The 19895-nt window shown below is 43.4% G+C and overlaps 1 protein-coding gene across 1 annotated transcript in view; it reads left to right on the forward strand.

Moving 5' to 3' along the window:
- The window catches only part of UTP20 (UTP20, small subunit (SSU) processome component, homolog (yeast)), a 62924-nt gene that overhangs the window by 34802 nt on the left and 8227 nt on the right, over window positions 1–19895 (forward strand). Inside the window, exons 32-54 of the mRNA XM_010561989.1 lie at window positions 44–131; window positions 1899–2042; window positions 2679–2729; window positions 2819–2971; window positions 3518–3673; window positions 4073–4213; window positions 5126–5263; window positions 6547–6686; window positions 7206–7285; window positions 8134–8423; window positions 8846–8985; window positions 9492–9648; window positions 10442–10540; window positions 11148–11315; window positions 12021–12187; window positions 13128–13269; window positions 13565–13681; window positions 14528–14698; window positions 15487–15615; window positions 15976–16086; window positions 16850–16929; window positions 17661–17730; window positions 18772–18954. Coding sequence (XP_010560291.1) covers window positions 44–131; window positions 1899–2042; window positions 2679–2729; window positions 2819–2971; window positions 3518–3673; window positions 4073–4213; window positions 5126–5263; window positions 6547–6686; window positions 7206–7285; window positions 8134–8423; window positions 8846–8985; window positions 9492–9648; window positions 10442–10540; window positions 11148–11315; window positions 12021–12187; window positions 13128–13269; window positions 13565–13681; window positions 14528–14698; window positions 15487–15615; window positions 15976–16086; window positions 16850–16929; window positions 17661–17730; window positions 18772–18954 — 3115 coding nt within the window. The remainder of the gene's footprint in view (window positions 1–43; window positions 132–1898; window positions 2043–2678; window positions 2730–2818; window positions 2972–3517; window positions 3674–4072; window positions 4214–5125; window positions 5264–6546; window positions 6687–7205; window positions 7286–8133; window positions 8424–8845; window positions 8986–9491; window positions 9649–10441; window positions 10541–11147; window positions 11316–12020; window positions 12188–13127; window positions 13270–13564; window positions 13682–14527; window positions 14699–15486; window positions 15616–15975; window positions 16087–16849; window positions 16930–17660; window positions 17731–18771; window positions 18955–19895) is intronic.

Raw genomic sequence — 19895 nt, forward strand, 5'->3', positions numbered from 1 at the left:
TTGATTGATATGGAATAGTAAATTACCGTGTTTCATTGTGCAGGATCAGCAAATTTATACAAGAAAAGAGTCAGAATTCAGTGCTTGTGAGCCTTCTTCTCCCTTTCCTTTATCAGAGTAACATGGAGCAGGTAGGTAGAAATTACTTTCCCTCCCTATTAAACATATGTTTTTCTTTTAATAAAGTATATTTCTTTAAGATGCGGTTAAAAATCTTACTGATTACATGCCATTTCTCATGATTAGCCAGAAATCAAGTTTTCATGTATTTGTAGTCTGCTCAGAACGCTGTGACATTGCATGTTGATATGTACGAGTTACTGGATACTTCACAGGGATGCCAGTGCCCAGGCTGACTCTCTTCCCCCTTTTCGTGGGGAAGGTCTGCAGAAGTTTTTATGCAGTCTTTACCTCCTTTGCCACTGTAGTCGATCCACCAAATTCCTTGCAGTGTTTGAAATAAATGCTGCTCTTCACTGTGGATTTTATGCACCCCAAATCCAAAGGCACAGCATCTGGATGGCAATATGAATACATATGGTTGAGTATGTAGTACGTGCTGTGTAATGGGCAGTGCTACACTGGTCTGTTGCAGGATGAAAGGCAAACTTTGTACAGTGCTATTAACATGCTCCCATATTTGCTGCTTCCGTTCTGTTGTCCTTCCACTCTTAAGGAATCCATTTGTGGGTACAGAAGTGTATCTCAGTGTCGGGAAGAACGGCCAAAGTCAAGAATCACACTCAATATGAGTTAACATCTTGCTCCTTTACTGTTCAGACGTCTTGACATTTATACAAGACTGACTTGTCCACGCGCCTTATACAATACTCTAATTGGTACAATACCCTGTTTCACGCGACACTATCTTATTCTCTATTGGCTGTGCAAGCTTCTTCACGAGGTGTCCAGCAGTTACTTATCTCATTCTTCAGCATCCAGGAGTTGTTTGTCAGGCTCTTCTTATCTTCCTTTTTCCCAGCGTACAAGGACACAGTGTCCTTGTCTGCTCCAGCACTTTGTAAACTTATGCTTCGTTCCCACCCAACGGCTGGATTGCTCGCATGCCCTTGCTCAGCCAAGAAATCCTCAACATCTCAGAACTGAAACTTCCCTGAAATCCTGAATTCCTCAGGCATGCAAAGCATATGGGCTGCAGCTGAAGGAAGCAGAGCTCTCCATGGCTTAGGGTTTTGTAAACTGTTAAATAAATCAAGCACTGAGAATATTGGTAGACTATTTTGTCTGGGCTTCCCTCACTGCTAAACCTTGTTTTCAGAAATATAGTCCCATCTACAATGAATGAACCTATCGATTATTCAGCTTGATTGCCTGAATCCTTGGATCCAGGCTTGGGTCTTCTTTTTTCCTAAAAGACATACAGTTGCTTAATGAGAGATTTTAGGTTTGCAGAAAGAACTGCTAGGCAGCAACCTGTAGCTTCTGCTTTGCAAGCGGTCATTTAATTGTTCAGAGAGGATTCTTTGGTTTTAAATCTGTGAGTCGTTAGGGGACCATACATGGTTTCCATTCAGGAGGATCATACAAGTATATGGTGCTGTTAATATTCATTTCACAAGTTAAAGAAAGACTGCTTTTTAAAGCTCTGTTAGTTCTCCTGACCTTTGAGTCATTTGAGGAGAGACACAAAAAAGAAGTCTTGGTTGTGATGGCACTCTTCTCCAACACTGTGCTTGTGTCTAATTGAAAGGTTGCAAGTGCTTCTGAGAGATTTGATGATTGCGTTGTGTCCTTCTAATTTGTTCTTATTCAGTATCTGTGATCTGAATAAAATACAGCAAAGTGGTTAAGTTCACTCTGTCTTGAAATATTTCCCAAGGAAATGGAATAATCTCCTGAGGTTTCAATATTTATTGACAGTTATCTGTCTCTTTCAGGGTACAGAGATTGACATTCTGGAGACAGTGCAGAACTTGCTGAGGCATTGCTCAAACCCTACAAGCTTTCTCAAACCACTGGCAAAGCTTTTTTCTGTCATCCAGAACAAACTGTCTCGACATAAGTTGTGCTTGGTATTTCAGGTATTGCATTTTTCCATGTCTTTCTGTTCTTTTTTTACTCAGTCTAAGAGATCAAGAACAAAATAAATAGCAGTATTTATCTTTGTTGTACATGAGCTTAAAACCGTTTTTAATCTACATCATCTGTTAAGTGAAAGTAACAGAATTGTATATGATAGAAATTAATGAGCTGCATGAAGATTTGTAAAAGTTTTGGCTTACAGCCTGGTTGATGTGAGCATCACCAGGGTTCTTTTGTATAAGGGAAGCCAAATAAAGCATACTTCATCCCTAACAAATCCTCTGTCCTCATGAAATAAGAATGGATTTCAGCATCCTGAAGATTATGTTTATTTGTATTCTTCTCTTACTGATTTATAGCGGTCAGGTTGTTTTGTACATCTTTGAAGTGACTTACATAACTTTTTTTTCAGCAGGAAAACCCAGGAAACACTCAGTGTAGTTATGTAGAAACTCAGGAACTTAAAAGACACATCTTTGAACTTAAGGAAGAATGGCTCTTTTTAAGCTTGTAACAGGAGAAAGATTGATGCTGTTGCTTGCTTTATTTTTTTTTCTGAAGTGGTAAAGTCTTGGGTTCTCCAAATTTTTAACAACTATAACAGTTAGACTGTTTTCTTTTATGTTTCTTTTTAGACTTTATCTGATTTGGACTGTGAATTGAAATATATTACTGATGTTGTTAAGGTATGCAGTTTCTTTGCTCACTTTTTTCCCCAAGATTGTATTGTCATGTTTCTGGCCTTTTTAATGAATGACTTATTGCTCTATCTTAGCTGAATGCCTTTGATCAACGACATCTCGATGATATCGACTTCGATGTACGTCTGTCAGCATTCCAGTCAATCACGGCCCACATCAAGGAAATGAAAGCAGTGGATGTTGACTTCCTCATCCCTGTTATGCACAACTGCTTCTATACCATCCAGGTTGGCTGAATGTTCCTTCTCTTGTTTTGTGCACCATGTGTCTGTGATGGATCTAACTTCCAAATTATTTCCATTGTCTGTTTTTTGACACTCTGAAACTTTCAGAGAGCATATTTTAGTCTTCTTACAAACACCTGTTTTTAATTTTTGTCCACTTGCCTTTTCATCTGTGTGTCTGGATGGGCAAATACAGTGCAGCAAGAATGCTCGCCTGAGCACGGTGCACCTTTCTATCAGTGAGCCCTGGAACTGTTCAGTCCATTTGTACTGTATAGAAGGCATATTACAGTCTTGAAAAGCTGCTTTTCTTTTTGTTGCAGCATGTCCTGGTTAGATGGGCCTGCTGGTAAATGTAAAAGAATTTTTCCTGATTGGAAGGGTGGGCATTAATTCAGGACTAGAACTTCTACAGGAAGGATTTCAAGAGTGACTGGGTCTCTACAGGCCTTGTTATGTTGTGTCTGGTGGTAATGTTCAGTCCAGTCTTTTGGGGAGAAAAAGGTGTCGTATCCAGACTCACGTGGTGCAATTTCTTCATCCACTCAGCTAGGGGATATGGCTCTTAGTGACAATGCAAGCCTTTGCTTGACCAGTTTTATTCGCCGACTGGCAGAAATTGACCACACAGAAGATGACTACAAGGAGTTAATCCAGCATACTCTCCTGGAGTCTGTGAGAAGGGGGCTGAAGAGTAAGACTGAGGTAAGGCAGTGTTATCTGATTACACATCTCCAGCTGTCTTCAGGACACCAGGGTACATGAGGCATTTATGGATGAGTTCTCAGAGTCCCTTGCTGGGATAAGAAGTGCAGATACCCACTGTAAACTTACCCTTCATTTGAAATCTTATTAAAATCTAAAAAGTGATAGAACTCGTCTGTCTTCTGTTTCTTTGCCATTGTTCAGCTTTTCTTAGTTGTAGTTTATGCTTTGGAGGGGAAACTTTAATTAATGTGCAGTCCAAAATACAGGTGTATTTGCTGTTACCAAAGAATAGGACTTGCTGGCCTGAAATATTTGTAAATGACAGCACTGCTGTTCTGAGGACTGTGTAGCAACCTCTCTGAGGGGTACTTAATGTTCACTGCTTGCCATTTGCAGAGCATCCAGCAGGACTACACATCATTGCTTTCCTGCCTTATTCAGACGTTCCCAGCAAATCCTGAATTCCGGGACTTGGTCCAGTTGACCAACTGCCATGATCCTGACATGGACTTCTTTGAGAACATGAAACACATGCAGGTAAAAGGCAACAGGCATTCCCTAGTGCCTTTCTCCCCCTGCCAAAACAAAAGCATTTTACTGTGGGGTAATGTTTTCCAAAGCATCTGTGAGCTGTCTTTACAGGGATATTGAACCTGTGTCATTAGATATTGTTGAAAAAAAAGGGATGTGGGCATTGTCATATGGGTGGTCGTGAATCAAAGTCATATTTCCGTCTAGAAATTTCTTGGCTTTATGATTTAGCAGCACTGGTTTTTACCTCTTCCTAATTCAGCTAAAATAATGGCTTTCATTTTAAGTGATTGTTCATGATCTTGAGCAGGCAACTCCACATTACAACCTATGTGTGACCTAGCCCACAGTCAGCACAGTGCCCTGAGGATCCCTTTGACACAGGCAGGGAACAGGTCTTTGTTTTTTCTAGCCTATTCCCTGCTGCTCTCTGTCTGGAGGCTTTGCAGCCCCTTTTCATTCACAGACGTTTGTAAAATAAATGTCGCACAAAGCCTCATCTCCTGTTTTTTCTTGCAGTATGAAAATACGGTGTTTCTCCTGCTTTCAGAAATGCAATCAGAGAGTGTCTTTCTTACATCCATAGTTATATGTAGAGTCTAAATTTTTTCCTTGTAGTTTTATCAGGCCTTATCTTGTATCAGTTCCCTTCCCTGTCTGAGACCTTAGGATGGCACAGTCTTATGATTGTGAATTCACAGTGAAATATCCCATTGAGTTGGAATATTTATTGAGGCAAAAGGCTAGTGAAAGCCCAGAGACTGAAGGAAAAGGGTATGGCCTGTCCTTGGAAATGACCATAATATGTTTATGTCATTACTTAAAATTGAGACATTTTCAGAACTGCTGAATGTATGTGCTCCCTCGTGCTAGCTGTGACTCAAAGGCTTCATTCACTTTCTTTCATGTTTGGCTCAGATCCACAGGAGGGCACGAGCTCTGAGGAAACTGGCTAAGCAGCTCACTGAAAAAAAGCTTGTGCTGTCTTCTAAATCCCTGCAGAACTACATCATGCCTTATGCTACTACTGCCATTTTTAATGAAAAAATGCTTAAGGTAGGCTTTTAGATTGAATGCATCCATTTGAATATTTTCACCTTTCTTGTATACCATTCTGCTTAAAAGACTAACCACTTTGAAAGGCTGATAGGTTTGTGGAGTGAGTGTTCCCCTTTCAGACAAGAGCGCTGTGCTGCTTTTTGTGGCAGAAAGAGGGTTTGGAAGGTGCAGATGCAGTCTGGGCCCAATCCTATATCTGCTAAACCTGTCCTGTTTCTCGAAGGTGGATCTCTTAAGTGTTTAGTGGTTGGGGGTTTTTTTGTTTTGTTTTTTTTTTACTTGGGTTATATTTGTTTGCTTTTTTTGTAATCAGGTAATTATTTTTTTCCCCTCTGCTTCCAAACTGCTCTCTTCCTGTTCACTTGGGAGATTAGTTACTGTTTGGCAGCAGAATGTGTGTGGTGGGGAACATAGGCTGTGCCTAGTAATTGAGGTGGGAATAAATGCTGTTTTTTCTGGAGTTACAGGAGAGCTGCAGGAATCTGCTGAAAACCTCTGAAATCATTAGCAGCTTTGTAATTAAAGTTTGAAAGGTGACATATTGTTTGTCATTTCCCATACATTTTATTGAAAATATATGTGGTGAAATTACCTGTGATGTCAATGTGGATAGACTTTCTACCTGTGACTTGGAAAAGCAAGGTTTCACACTGCTGTAGTTCCCTGCACACTGTCAGGAGCAGTAGAGCTGCTTATGTCAGACCAAGCAAATGTCTAATTGCTTACTGTCAGCAATATTCTTCTGAAGCAGAAACAATTAGAGCTTAGGCACAGGACCCAGCACCTGCAGCCCTTCAGACTGTGCCCATCAGTAGAGTGACTGCAGTCACTCTTTGACCAATGGGAGGTAAAATGTGTTGATTGAAACCTTGGTGAAGAAACAAACACATTTTATTTTGCATCAGAAATGGGTTAACGATGTGTATTTCTAGTTGATCAGCATAGCCCAGCAATGTACCATGTGTCTGTGGTTAGATATCTTGACTGGTTTTTAGTTCTTCACACAAGTGAGCCCATAGATTTAGTTATGTGAGAAAAGTTAAATGTGTGCAGAAATATTTGGAGGAAGTGGGTCTGGAGATCTGCTTGGTGAAGTGTGATATATATATATTTATTTATTTATTTTTAACCTGGTGCTTGGTAGGAGATCTAAAGGCTGAAGACCAAGCATCCCCACTAGACAGACATTACTTCTTCTGGCTCTTGTTGCTTTAAGTATGCTTTAGACACATGTTCATCATGAATGTGTAACAGTAACTGAATTTTTATCTTTTGGGCAGCATGAAAATATGGTAACAGCCTCAGTTGAAGTTGTTGGAGCTGTTTGCCGACATCTGTCGTGGTCAGCGTACTTGTACCACTTAAAGCATTTCATCCATGTCCTGCAAACAGGACAGATCAGTCCAAAGCTGGGAGTCAGGTAGGTACCATGAGCAATGCTGCTCTAGGTTTAACCAAAGACTGCCAAGGCAAAATTCAGTGTCTTAAGGAGCATCACATGGATTTTAGCCTCTTCCCTGGGGTGAGGTTGCCCACTTTGAGGTGTCCTTATGCAAGTGAAAGTGGGCGTGGCCTTGCAGCCTGCAACTATGAAGGATTAGCAGGTCCCTACTTTCTCATGCTGTGTCTCACTGAGTGCATGCCAGCATTAGCAGCTTCTGCTTCTGTCAGGCTGTCTCTGCTCCTGGGACACCTCCATTGCTTCAGTACCACCGCCTGTGAGGTTTCACAGTGAGCTAGGTCACAGAATGTATCTAGCTGAAAAGCAGCCAGTTTTTATTTCCTGGGCTGTTATTTCAGGGTAAACCTCCTTATGCTGCAGTGTCACTGGGTTTGAAGTTTTCCAAGAAGCGCTTGTAAGATTTTCTGTTGTATTGGTCTATACAGCCTCCCCTTTTTGTGCGGAGGGCTGATCTGTCTTTGTGTTTTCCCTCCACAGCTTGTTAGAGACAGTGCTGGAAGCCTTTCACTTTGACCATGAAACGCTTGAAAAGCAGCTTGTGACCATTGACAACCAAGGTGAGCTTTCTGCTCCTGATTGTAGAAACACTACCTCTAACTGCTCAAAGTGCAGCTTATCGAAATTTTGTGTTTTGCTTTTGAGGTCAGCTACTCCCATCTTTTTAAAATGTGCACATTGGAAGCTAGTTTTGACTTCCCTCCTCAGGAGCAATGCAGACTGTCCTCCTGTGTGTTGACAAAGTGAGGAGAGGTGGGGGGAACCATCTCCACATTATCTCTCCATCCCAGGCCTCCATAAGTCAAAACAGCCCCAGCTGGGTTTATGCAAATCTGAGGGGTTCTCCAAGGTCTGCACCCACCCATGTGGCTGCTGACACATCTGAGATTTGTGTCCTTGATGTTGGCTGCTCTCATGGTTATCTGCATCCTGAGAAGGGTGCTGTATGTCCTCACCTTGCTTCCCCTGCCATTTCATGGGAAAAAGTAGCATCTCTGGCTTCTTCACTGTTATGGTTACCTATGTTATGGCCTTTGGGATATTCTGAGGAAGGAGGAGGATATCTCACAGCTGTGCTTGTCACTACCTCTTGCCTTGTGAAATTCTCAAATGTAAGTGAATGGCAGTTCTGTAAGGTTCAAGCACATTGACCTTTGCTGAGCTGTCTATGAAGTTCAGCCGAAGAGTAACCTAGTTGTTGCTTTAAGCCTAGCCCTGAGGGGCGATTATCAGAAACTGGCATGCCAGAGCTTCTCTACCCAGTAAAACAGCTCTGATGCTTACTGATTGCTTGCTGTCAATGATGATAGGTCTTTGTCCAGAACAAAGCCATCACAAGAGTCTCTTTTAAGGGCTCTATTTTTGTGGCCTCCTATATTTACTTGCGCTTTTGACAATTACTTGACAGAAGCTGCTGCCATGGACCTTGAGCCAGTGGTGGAGGCTGAAGAAGCCATGGAATTGGAGCAGAGTGAAGGGGAAGAGGAGGTGACTGAGGAAAAGAAAGGGAAAAATCTCCCTGAGGAGCCGGCAGAACCTAAGCAAGCAGCTGAGACATCTGAAGATGCTGAGCAAGTGACCAAACCTGTTTCTTTCTTACCTCGAAATAAAGAGGAGCTGGAGTGTCTGATCAAACACATTCAAGAGACAGTGACAGTCAACATCTTGCCTAAATTGCACAGGTGTATTGTTGCAAAGGTGAGGAGTTGGCACTGGAAAGATGTTCTGCAGGCCTGTGCTGCTACTATAAATGTTGAGATGCTACTTTAGAGCCCAGTGGAAATGCAGCACATTAAAAATAGACACAACTGGAGAGAGACCACCTGAAGGCATAGAAGAGGCTTCATCCCCTTTGTTGTGTCATGGAGATTACTGACAGACTGAAACAATTCACTTTGTGCAGCCTGTTGAAAAGTTCTCAGCCACTTGCTAGCACCCAATGTGGCTCCTGTATTGAAAACACAGCGATTCCTCTTACTTGTCCTTTAGCTGTCTGGGTTTTTCCTGTAGTCAGCAGAGGATAGCAACTTGCCTTGTTGGCCTCTTCTAGGGTTAGTTGAGAAAAAGCAGGATTTGTTTATGTATATTAAAAGTGCATTGTGTCTTGCTCTCTTAAAAAGGTTAAAAGAGACGAGGAACACAAGCTTGTGAAATCCAACGTTGTGAACGATGATGAGGTAGTTCGTGTTCCATTAGCTTTTGCAATGGTCAGGATGATGCAGTGTCTTCCCCAAGAAGTGATGGAAGCCAACCTCCCAAGGTAAATCCTGTTGGAGCTCCTTAAATGCTGTTCATTGTGCTGGGAATGAATGCAGGCACCTTTCTCAGCCTGTGGTTACGTACAAGGCTAAATCCAAGAGGGGCATCCTTACAGTCCTCAAATACTTTTTTTTTTTTTTTTTTTTTTTTTTGGAAACTCATTTTCCTAGTGACATTACCCTCTGTCAGCATTTGACTTCTGTAAAGCTAAGTTTGAAAGGAACTTGGTCAACCTTTAAGTAAGAGCAAAGCTGCGACGCAAGTTGCAGAGGTAGGGGTGGCAGAGCTGGGGAAAGAACGATGTACAGAAAGAAAGGACAATCGGTAAAATGTCTTGAAAGACAGTAGGTGTGTGTATGACTATAAAGCTTTTCTGTGAGGCTGGCTTTGAGTATAGCTCTGGTTGTGAAACAGCCCTGAAGAGCAGCCCCCTTAGCTAGCAGTGTAATTAGTTCTGCTCTGTTTGGGGCAGAGTTTGGGAACTAAGCTGTCTATCTCTGTTTCCAGCATCCTGCTGAAAGTTTGCACATTTCTGAGGAATAGATTTCAGGAAATCCGGGACATCGCCCGTAACACCCTTACGAAAATCATGGAAGTGTTGGGAGTCCAGTACCTTCTGTATATCTTAAAAGAGATGCAGTCCACTCTCGTCCATGGGTACCAGGTAATGCTGAAATTCTTCCTCTTCTGCTCTCTGTAGGTTTTTTTAATGTGTTAGGAGGAGAATCCAAAGGGAAGTTGCTACTGAAATTGTTTTGCACTGGTGGAACAGCTTGGTATAATACACTAAATCCTATTGCTAGTGCATACTATCAGTCTTCGTTATGCTAAGTGTCAAATGAGGGTCTGTACCCAAAGAACTTAGAGTCTAAGCAGGGAAGAAGAGAGGATCTCCATTTTCCCAGTGAAGAGTTGAGGTATGGAGGTGAAGGATGAATTTCTGGTTCCAGTAAGATTAGTGGAAATCTTTCCAGTAAGGTCATTAGGGCTAAGTATCATCTGAGGTGAGTTGCCACAGAGACTGCACAGACAGTATGTGGTGATGCTAATTGAAGTCTTGCTTCCTAGATCCAGAGCCAAGGCTCTGACTATTAATTCATCTTTCCATGGTGGTTGGGGTTAAGAATAATTTTCTAGGTGAATTACCACTGTGGAATAGCGTGAGCTTCTAGCTGCTGTAACAGTGAAAGTGCCAGTTAGCACAGCCTAAAAATATCAGTAAGAGCACAGGGGAAAGAGGAGATTCCAGCCCTCCTGCCAGTATGTGGAGGGACAGGGGTCCTCTTCCCGCTGCCAGTACATGGATTCTTGTCTTCCCAGTGATTTTTTTCCTATAATGAGAGCTCAAGTACTGTGTGTGAGTTGTGATATCTCTGCTATGGGAGTCTCCCCATCCACTATTATTAAAGAGGTCTATGCAGGGGTTTGGAAACACGATCTGTTCTCTTTTTCTCTAGCTCCATGTGCTGACTTTCACTGTGAACCTGTTACTGAAGGGCCTTACTACCAGGCTCAGTGCTGGTGATTTGGACCCTTGCTTAGACATCCTGATTGAGGTAAGAGCTATTCAAGATTGAAGGAAAGAGCATCATGAAATGCCTGGGGCAGCATCTGGGAGGAGGAGGTTTTGTGTAGCTTGTCTCGGACTTGGTGGCAAACAGGGCTGATTGTGTCTGTACTGCAAAGGAAGGAGACTGTTTTCTACTGAGGCATCAGCAGACCCCTTGCAGAGTAGCAAAGTATCTCTGGGGCTGTATCATGAGCCCTGCATCCTGAGAGGCAATGGGTTCAAGATTAAGATACCTAACTATGTTTCCGTGTTCTGTAAATGGTTGAGCAAGTCAACAGACTTCTAGTCAGTGCTGTCCGTGGAGCCCAGGAGCTCAGCTGGCCACCAGATGGGGTATATTCAGATATCTTGGTCTGATTGCAGTCCTACTCCCTGTATCACAATACCACAGAGGGGTGTGAGAACAGCATCCTCATCTGGTGTGCTCAGACTGGTGTGTTTTATGTTGACAAAGGAAAGGTAGACATGATTTTTGGGAAACCTGGAGAATTTTTTTTTTCTGTGACTGGGGAAAAATAGTGGTGTTCTGCTGCTACTGGAGGAATCTGGCTCTGTTTTTCTGCTCCTCTCATTCACTTTCCTGATTTCCAAAGATTTTCAACCAAGAGTTGTTTGGGAATGTGGCTGAAGAGAAGGAAGTGAAGGGAATTGTCTCCAAAGTCATGGAAGCACGCAAGAGCAAGAGTTACGATTCCTATGAAATTCTTGGAAAGTTCATAGGAAAGGGACAGGTGACGAAACTTATTCTGCCACTGAAAGAGGTAAGAAAAGTCAGCCAGAGTCTTTAACTCTGAGCACTCTCAATTCTGTATGATCTAAAAGAAACTCTAGAGCCTCTGGGTTGCTACTGTGAAATTACCTATATAATCCTGCTTTGGCTTCCCATTTTTCTTTTGGAAAGCAGTATGCACCTGGCTCATAAAATGAGACTTTACTATGGGTGTCCAGGGCAGGGATTGGCATTCTGAGAAGCTTTCAACCCCTGCTAGAGAGGAAACATCCCGTTATGGGTTCTCCATGCCCTCTCCCTCTGTCAACTCTTGTTTCCTCTGGAGCTCCAAGGTCCTGCAAGGCTGCTCTGTGGTTTGATCTCTTGTGCGTGGAGGAAGTGTCACCAAAATGTATTCAGGGTCTGTCCATGTGCAGTAATTGCCTTTTCAGAGATACAGTTTTTGAGTAGAGTGCAAGGTCATGCAGAAGTGGAGCCCTGGTTTGCTCGTGAGCTCTGGAGTGTCCTGGTGGCGATAGGTGAACTGGCTGGAGGCTGAGAAGGTGCTGGAGAGAAAGGGAGGGATTTGGGGGCAGAGCTAAGGCGATGGGATGCTGTTTATGTAGAGAGCTGGGGACTTAATGGCAGCATGTGATGAGGGAGGAATTGCTCTGGCTTTTCCCATGATTTCTGAGTACAGAGAGCAGATCATTGCCCTCATGTTGCCTGCCTGACTCTCATGGTTGTGCCTTTGCAGATTCTGGAGAGCACTACGAGTTTGAAGATAGTCCGGAAGGTGCATGAAGCACTGCGTCACATCATGGCAGGGCTGATCTTCAATTCGGACATGAATGCAGCATCCCTCCTCCTCCTCAGTCATGGTCTCATCAGTGAAAACTTGCCTCTGCTCACCGAAAAGTCCAAGTGAGTTCCAGGATGTTAGCCAGATGGTCTGTTATCAGTTGGAGGTTTGCTTGCAGAAATGGCAGCTCTCAAATCCAACCGATGAAACGTATGAGGGTTTCCTTGCTTTCATTTGCCTTTTTTTGTCAATGTGAGTTATTTGGGCAGTCAGAGGGCAAGGAGAAAGCTTGGAAATGGGAGTGAGCGCTTGCTGAACTCACAGGAGTCTACTCTTGCAAGTGCTCAGGGCCTTCAGTAAGGCTTTTTCACCATCTGGTAAGCTGGTGTATGCATTTGGGTGTTCGGATGAAGGGACCGAGGGGCAGTGTTTAGAAGTGAGCTACAAACTGCCATGTAAGAGGTGTTTGGGTTCCTGGACATTTTCATTGGGTCAGGAACAAGAGAAACTGTGGGCTGTCACTTTATCGCTTTGGTGCTGGTGCAGAAGTCAGGGAGAACAGTCAGATTTCCTCGCCGTCTGGTGGTGTCACTGCTCAGAGCTGGCTCTGGGTGTCTTGCATTTCCTATGTTACGTAGGCTGACTTGCTCTAGAATCTGACAACTGTTTGCAGACTTCTTGGAGCAATGTTTATAAGGCATCAGAAACTGAAGTAAATATCAGTAAATGAAGTGCAGTGAGCAGTGGCAGGAGGTATATTTGCTTGAAGGAACTTACCAAAACTGGTCTGTCCACTGAGAAGAAAAAAGTGGGGATGTTATGCAAATCAGTGTGTATTTATTATCTTCGTAATAGTGATATTGTTCTCAAGGCTGAGAGTCCCATCTGTCATGCTGCTCTCAAGTTTTTGTTTTATTTCATTGTGTTCTGGCTGTGACCTGCTTTTGCTTGCTGTGTGGGTAGCAGCTGAGCATGGTCCAGCTCTCTTCACTCCCTACAGCAAGCTTCTTGTGGAGAGGGTTGAAATCTGAATATTCTCCCTTGCCATACACTGCTTTTCAGAAAAAAAGTTGCCCCTCCTCCAGATCCTCGGCTGCAACCAGAGAGCTGCCTGCTGCTCCAACCCACTCCCACGAGAGGAGGGCAGAAAGCACGTGTCAGCAGCAGGACTAACACGTATATCTTGGTTGATTCAGGACTTCGGGTAAGGATCTCCTCAGATACAAAGCTTTGCAATCAAAATATTTTAAAGAGTATTCGAAGGAAGGTATTCTGGATATATTGTGTTAACAACGTAGCCATTAGCCTTAACTTTATTTTGCATGTGGTAACTCCAATGGTGCCTCTTACAGACCTATAAAAAGTGCTCAGCCTGTTGCAGATATTTGAATGGGATATGGCATAAATTCTACTACAGCCTGAAACAGTGTGGGACCTTGCTTGACTTATTTGAGTCCCAGCCTGACTTTGAGATGAATGTCCTGTGTTTTCTATGCCAGTTGCTGCACATGAGCCTGAAGAGGTCCAAAGTAAATTCTTCTGAGGATCATGTTTTGGAAATGTTAGACCCTTTTGTTCAGCTGCTTATAGACTGCCTGAAATCTATGGATGTCAAGGTACACTTCTGAGCTGGAGTCTGTCTATTCTCTCTGTTCTACTAAGAAAAGTCCTGCCCACAAATGTCATCTTGCAGTTGATCTGCAAGAGAAGAGAAAGCCGTCCCGTTTTCAAACCTGATTTCATAGATGTGCAGATTAAGTTCTTTGAGGAGATGTTATCTCAAGGGGGAGGAAGGATTGTGGCTGATGAAGGACTGAAGCTCTGCCCCTAGTGCTGCAGATTCAAGTATGGACAAGTTCTCCTGGAGCATGTTCATACAAGGACTTTTGCTTGCAGACTTTGTAGGCTATCTGTGAGGAGGTTCATGAAGTCCTGTGGCAGCTGGGAGCAGTGTTGTTACAGCTGTGGTTTCTTTTGATCCAACTCTAATGGCTTTATTCCCAGCACAATAGGCAGCGTCCTTTTAGGGCAGCTTTAAATTTAAGTGAGCCTAGGAGGAAATCTGTTAAACCTTGAGTTTCTGAGGAATGGAAGCCATGCTTCATATGTTATCAGTTACCTGGAGCAGGGCACTCAGGTGACCTGGGTTTTTGGCAGAGCAACTTCTATGCCTTGAAGGCACCTCTGCTTCAGAAAGAGTTCTGGCCATCTGCTGAATCAGCACTGTGTTATTGTCTTTACATAGTAATATCAAAGTCAGAGAATTAGGGAGTGGCAGATAGTGTTTTCAGAACTGAGAAGCCCTTTGTATTACATATGAATGGTTTGAAAGAGGTTGATTTTGTTAGCTAATTGCCTTTTATCACAGTTGCAGATAGCCTGACCGTGTCTGTAACAGAGTGAGAGAAGTGTTCCCTCAGTGTCATTATACCCATGTGCTGTCCTTTGGCTCTTTCTTACAGGTGATCACTGGTGCTTTGCAGTCCTTGGTATGGATTTTAAAGTTCCCTTTGCCTTCTGTCAGTACAAATCTGGAGTCACTGATCAAGCAGCTTTTCCTCTTGCTGAAAGAATTTGCCAAGACAGGAATAGCCAAAGGCCAGAATTTCCACCTGGTTGTGAGCTGTTTCAAAGTAAGTCATACCCAGCTCTGCTCTTTTCTGCTTCAGGATTAACTTTGTAGAATGAGACTCTTCCAACTGCAGATCCCTCCTGCAGCTGTCCCTGGAGAGGTAGTCTGGAGATCACAAGGTAGTGAGGGAGATGTGGCCTTGCTGATTCTTTCTCAAGTGGGAACTTAAAGTTATCCCCCAAAAATGTACAGCTTGGATCTGAAGTATTTTTATAGAAGCGTATTTGCCTTCTTTCTTCCTTATAATAGTATCTTGTTACCACCCTGTCTTTTGAGAGGCGTCAATTCTATGCTTGAATAGCTTGCTTTTAACATGATTCATTGGAGTAAACCCTGGCAGCTGAAGTGAGACAAAGGAAGGGGGCAATTAATAGTAGTAATAACTACACTTACAGTATGCAGTGTCTTTGTGAAGATGTCTTCTAAATGTATTGCTGAATTAATTACAGCTTCATGATCATAAGGAAAAGTTAGAGTAATTCATGCTGAATGCCAGTGCCAGAAGAATTTTTCCTTCTTCCTGGCTGTGTTCCTGCATCATGGTTCATGTGTTTGAGCATCCCCACTCATTTCAAAGACTAGTCTGAATTAGTGTATTTGTTTGTGTTTGGTTTTTGTCTCAAAATTGCCAACTGAAAGCAAAATGTGATGAGAACAGTGTTAGCTGCATGTTTCAGAGCAGCAGTTTGTCTTTTCAAATCTAAGCGATATAAATGAGTCAGGCTTTGGTGCAGCCTTATATTTTATGGCACTGCATGTGTATTGACAATGTGCAATTTGATTTTGTAGTGCGTAACGATACTTGTGAAGAATGCAAAGAGTCAGATAACAAGCAAACAGCTCCAAGTGTTGCTTGGCTTTGCTGAAGAAGACATCTATGATTCATCACGCCAAGCCACTGCCTTTGGCCTTCTCAAGGTATTTCTGTGCAGCAGGCGTATGGGTTCTGTGAGCCACTGGAATGGCAGTGATTCTGCCTGCTGGTGAAAGGCTGTATGATCTCATGTCAGGAACAGGCCACAGAATGCTGTTAAGGCTCTCTGTTGTAGGTGGCGGGGAAAGCAGCAAAGCTTTCCCTTTCGACTTGTAGTCACTCTTTAAAGTGTTTGGGAGGCTGGTTTATACACTTTTTTTTAAAGTTGCTCTGGCTATGTTTGAAGATGTGAAGAAGTCAGTGTTAATATACCACCTGAGACCAGCGTATCCCAGGTTATTGTATTGCACCTCACACCGTGCAAGCAAAATGACATGACTCCAGCTGTGCTTTCGTATTTTTAGGCTATTTTATCCAGGAAGCTGATTGTCCCTGAAATTGATGATGTGCTGCAGAAGGTTGCCCAACTGGCCATCACAGGTCAGAGTGAGCCAGTACGAGTCCAGTGCAGGCAGGTTGGTAGAATGGAAAGTCTCTTACTTTACTTACAGCTGTCTAACAGGCTAGAGGTCTTAGTGTGGCCATCCCAGCTCTCACAGACATGTGCCTTAGCCCTGTTGAACCCCTAACCCCATTTCCCCTGCTTGCTAATCCTTGTTCCACTTGTTATCTGGCTGGGTTTAGTTCTTGTGACTGGTACATAGCAGAATCACAGACTGCTTGCCTGTAGTGAGACTGCTTGCTGTAGTGTACCTCTAGAGAGCTGCTCAGCAGCAGTGACACGGTCCCTCCCTTGGATGCTTTTAGGCCCACGTAACCAAGAGCCTTGCCCTTTTCTGAATCCCAGCAGATGAGAATTTGCCACATATCCATGATTCCTTCCCACTACTTCCTCATTCTTTCCAAGCTAAAAGCCACCAAAAGGCAGAATTGGTTGCTTCATTTCAAGCATTGGGATACAGCTGCAGCAGGAGCTGTGTGTAAGCAAATAGTGCATTTCCATAGTTACAGGATGAATTCTGAAGGATGCAGAATCTCTCGTAACAGAAGCCTGCACAAATCACAGTAATACTTTAAAGACTGATCTGGCAGTTGTCAAATGCCTGCAGATCCTGTTCCGGGCACAGAGCTTGAGAGCAGTTGTTGGCACTTTTGGGATGAAAGGGATGATTCTCATAAACTTGCTGTTCCATCACTAAATTTTCTTCATAACCTTTCTACAAGCTTTCCTGAGTGTTTCTTGTAACTAGTCTCTGTGTTGTTGTTTTTTCTTTCCAGATTTACTTAAAATATATTCTGGACTACCCCCTTGGAGACAAGCTGAAACCCAATTTGGATTTCATGCTGGCACAACTGGAGTGAGTTTATATTCCTGACATCTCTGTCAGAACAGAACCTTGTTGCTTAAGTATGACTTCAGTGGCCACTTTGCATGCCAAAGGGCTGTTCGTGAGGAGCAGAGGGTGTGGCTGAAGTCTTCACTTTCCTACCTGTAAAACACTTCCCTTTTTTGGAGAGGGGCTGTTTGATAAAGCAAGCCCTTTTTCTCTTCCCTGTTTCACAGCTGGCTTTGTTCTTCATCTCTTTGTAAGATGAAGGTTCTGTTGTTTGCCTAGTGGTTAACCAGCTCCACTGGTTGTAAACCAGGTGAACTGGAAATCCAGAAAGATTAAGGGAAGGTGCATTTATATGACTGCTGCCCCATGGCAATGGTCTCAACTGCAGTTGCAGGCACAGTTGAGATCAACTGCACCAATTCAGCAGGAGCAGTGTACCCGAAACCTCCTTCTGAGCATGACCCCTCCCTTGCTCAAGGTGACAGTAGTTTACCATGTTCCCCAGCACCATAACACAAGTGTTGACTCAAGTTGGCTGGAGCCCTTTTTCTCCTGTTTGTCTCTGTGCCTGTCTCTGGGAGATGGAGCTGATGGGCCTGTTGCTTCTTTTCTCCTAAGTATCAGACCAGGTCTGGTAGCTGTTGTAGAAAGATCCCTGTCAGTGTGTGTTTCTGGCATTGGCCATTCTTGTAAATTGTTAACAACTTTCTAGAGTACTAACCCAGCCCTAACCATTAATCATTTCCTCACAGGTACGAGTATGAAACTGGAAGGGAATCTGCACTGGAGATGATTGCGTACCTCCTTGACATGTTCCCACAGGTAACAAGCGCCCCTTGGTGTTCCAAGCATCAAGCAGTTACTGTGGCTTGCAGTAACAGCATTTTCAGAGCAGTTTATTTTGGGAGTACTTGGTAGTTCCTATTATCTCTTACTGTGAGCAGAACATTCACTTATCTCCAAAGAACCTGGCTTTGCTCCAAAAGAGAAATGACATGCTGGAAAGTCTGCAGTACTACTTTATCTAATGTGCTCAGTCTGCAAGTAAAATAAAGCTCTGTCAGCTGGAGTTTAGATAAACTTGATGGTGATTTATGCCAGGAAGAAACACAACCCGTTTAGGAAATGGGGTATGAATAAAAAGTGAAGTCTAGAGTTTTTTCATTGTGGGTTTTTTTCCAACATTCATGAGGGATGTTGTTGATTGAACTGGTATGTGATGTACCATATCTGTTTTGTTGGCCTAACTGGAGAGGGAGGGCTTCTCAGTGGAGTGGATCAAAATGAAAGCTGAAAAATAACCATGCATCTATGCAGGATAACATACGCAAAATGCTAAGCTGCCTTGAAGCTCTGCAGCTGGAGCTTGACTGATCATTCAGGAGACTGAGAAGTGCAATCAGGCAAGAATTTGGGAGGAAGGAAGAGAAATTCTGCACAGTGGGCTGTGCTTCACCACTGCCTGATTAGATTTAGTATCTCAACTTTGTTCCCATCAACTCTGTAAAGTAGCAGGAGCTGCTGTCTCTGAAAGAAGGGCCTTTGGGCTGATTGCTGCAGTGCTGAGGGACTTAAGCCTGTTTCAGTGAGAGTTAGGCATAAAAATGCCCTTTAAGGTTTGACAAGTTGCTGTCTCAGGGACATGTTATCAAATCGGAGTCAGAGCAGGGCTGAGGCTGCTGTCCACTCCCTGCATGCTCCAACAACTGGATCATCTCCTCCTTTCAGTTCACCTGCCTTGATGTGGACCCCAGTCAGGGCTGACATTGCTCCTGTATGCAGTGCAACAAATACCCCTCTTCCCCTTTCAATGCCAGGAGCTCATTGGGGATGTGTGGTTGACTAATGGTTGTTTCTTTCTAGGATCTCCTCCACAAATACTGCGGGCTGTTTTTTCTCTCTCTTTGTATGATGATGATAAATGATGACTCTGCCAAATGCAAAAAGATGGCGGCTTTGACGTGTAAATCTCTCCTCAGTAAGATAAACAATGAAAAACAAGATCTGATGTTTTCACTGGTCACAGAGTGGTTTCACAGCAAGAAGGTATTCTTTGGTCTTTTCACTGACCAGGTCTGGACTCTGTTTGGGGGCTGATAAAGATTAAGTGAGAGATTGCTAATACCAGGTCTAGTGCATTGGTGGGTTCAGTTATGCCTGACTTAGTAGTTTTAGGAAAGGAGTATGAGCAAGATTCAGCTTAGAATAAAAGCTCTTTAAAGCTACGCTCAGCACCATAGCTCTTGATAGTAAGAAGAGGAAGAAATGATACAGCTTCGTATAGCTGCACGAATGCAGGGAACTGTTCCTGCTGTCGGTCAGCCTACAGAGTTCCCAGCTGCATTGCACTGCTTCCTAACACTTCCTCTGTTGGGTCAGGTATTTCACCAAGTGTAGTCTTTGCTCAGGTTAAAGGTTTGAGCAAATTCCTTAAAGCTCTTCTGATCCCAGTAATTGGGTTTTTATGCTGTCTTTAGCTCACACTTGCTTCATTCTGTCGCCAGCAGCTGGAAAGTGGCAAACCTAGTCTTACAGATCTCCCATTTTGATCTGGGTGCCTGGATGTTTAGTTATTCTCAAACTGGACACAGGTTCTGTCTCTCTACACTAGTGGAGTAAGTGTTCTTCAACACTTCATCCTTTTCATCCCTAATATGTTCAGTTCTGGTTTATAGCTGTGAGCCACCTGTTGCGCTGTGAAGAATCAAAGAGTGCAAAGTAGCCCCCAGAGCTTTGCAGCTGGGAACCGGGCTGGAAAAGGTCTTTTGGCATTCAGTTTTAGGGTGTGTTTTCAGGGATAACTTGTGCTGCCAGGTGCTTTTTTCCCTAGCTGGCAGCATCTCCTTTTTCAATAGTACTCTGAAAACCAGCTTCTCTTAAGATACTGTTGCTACAGGCAAAAGCAGGGGTTGCTACCAGCTCCTGCAGGTGGGAGCTGCAGGATTTGATGATCAAGAAGTAACAACGGGTGTTATTCTTTCTGTTGG

Source organism: Haliaeetus leucocephalus, unplaced genomic scaffold (genome assembly GCF_000737465.1).
Source record: "Haliaeetus leucocephalus isolate CR32 unplaced genomic scaffold, Haliaeetus_leucocephalus-4.0 Scaffold151, whole genome shotgun sequence".
Classification (NCBI taxonomy): Eukaryota; Metazoa; Chordata; class Aves; order Accipitriformes; family Accipitridae; genus Haliaeetus; species Haliaeetus leucocephalus.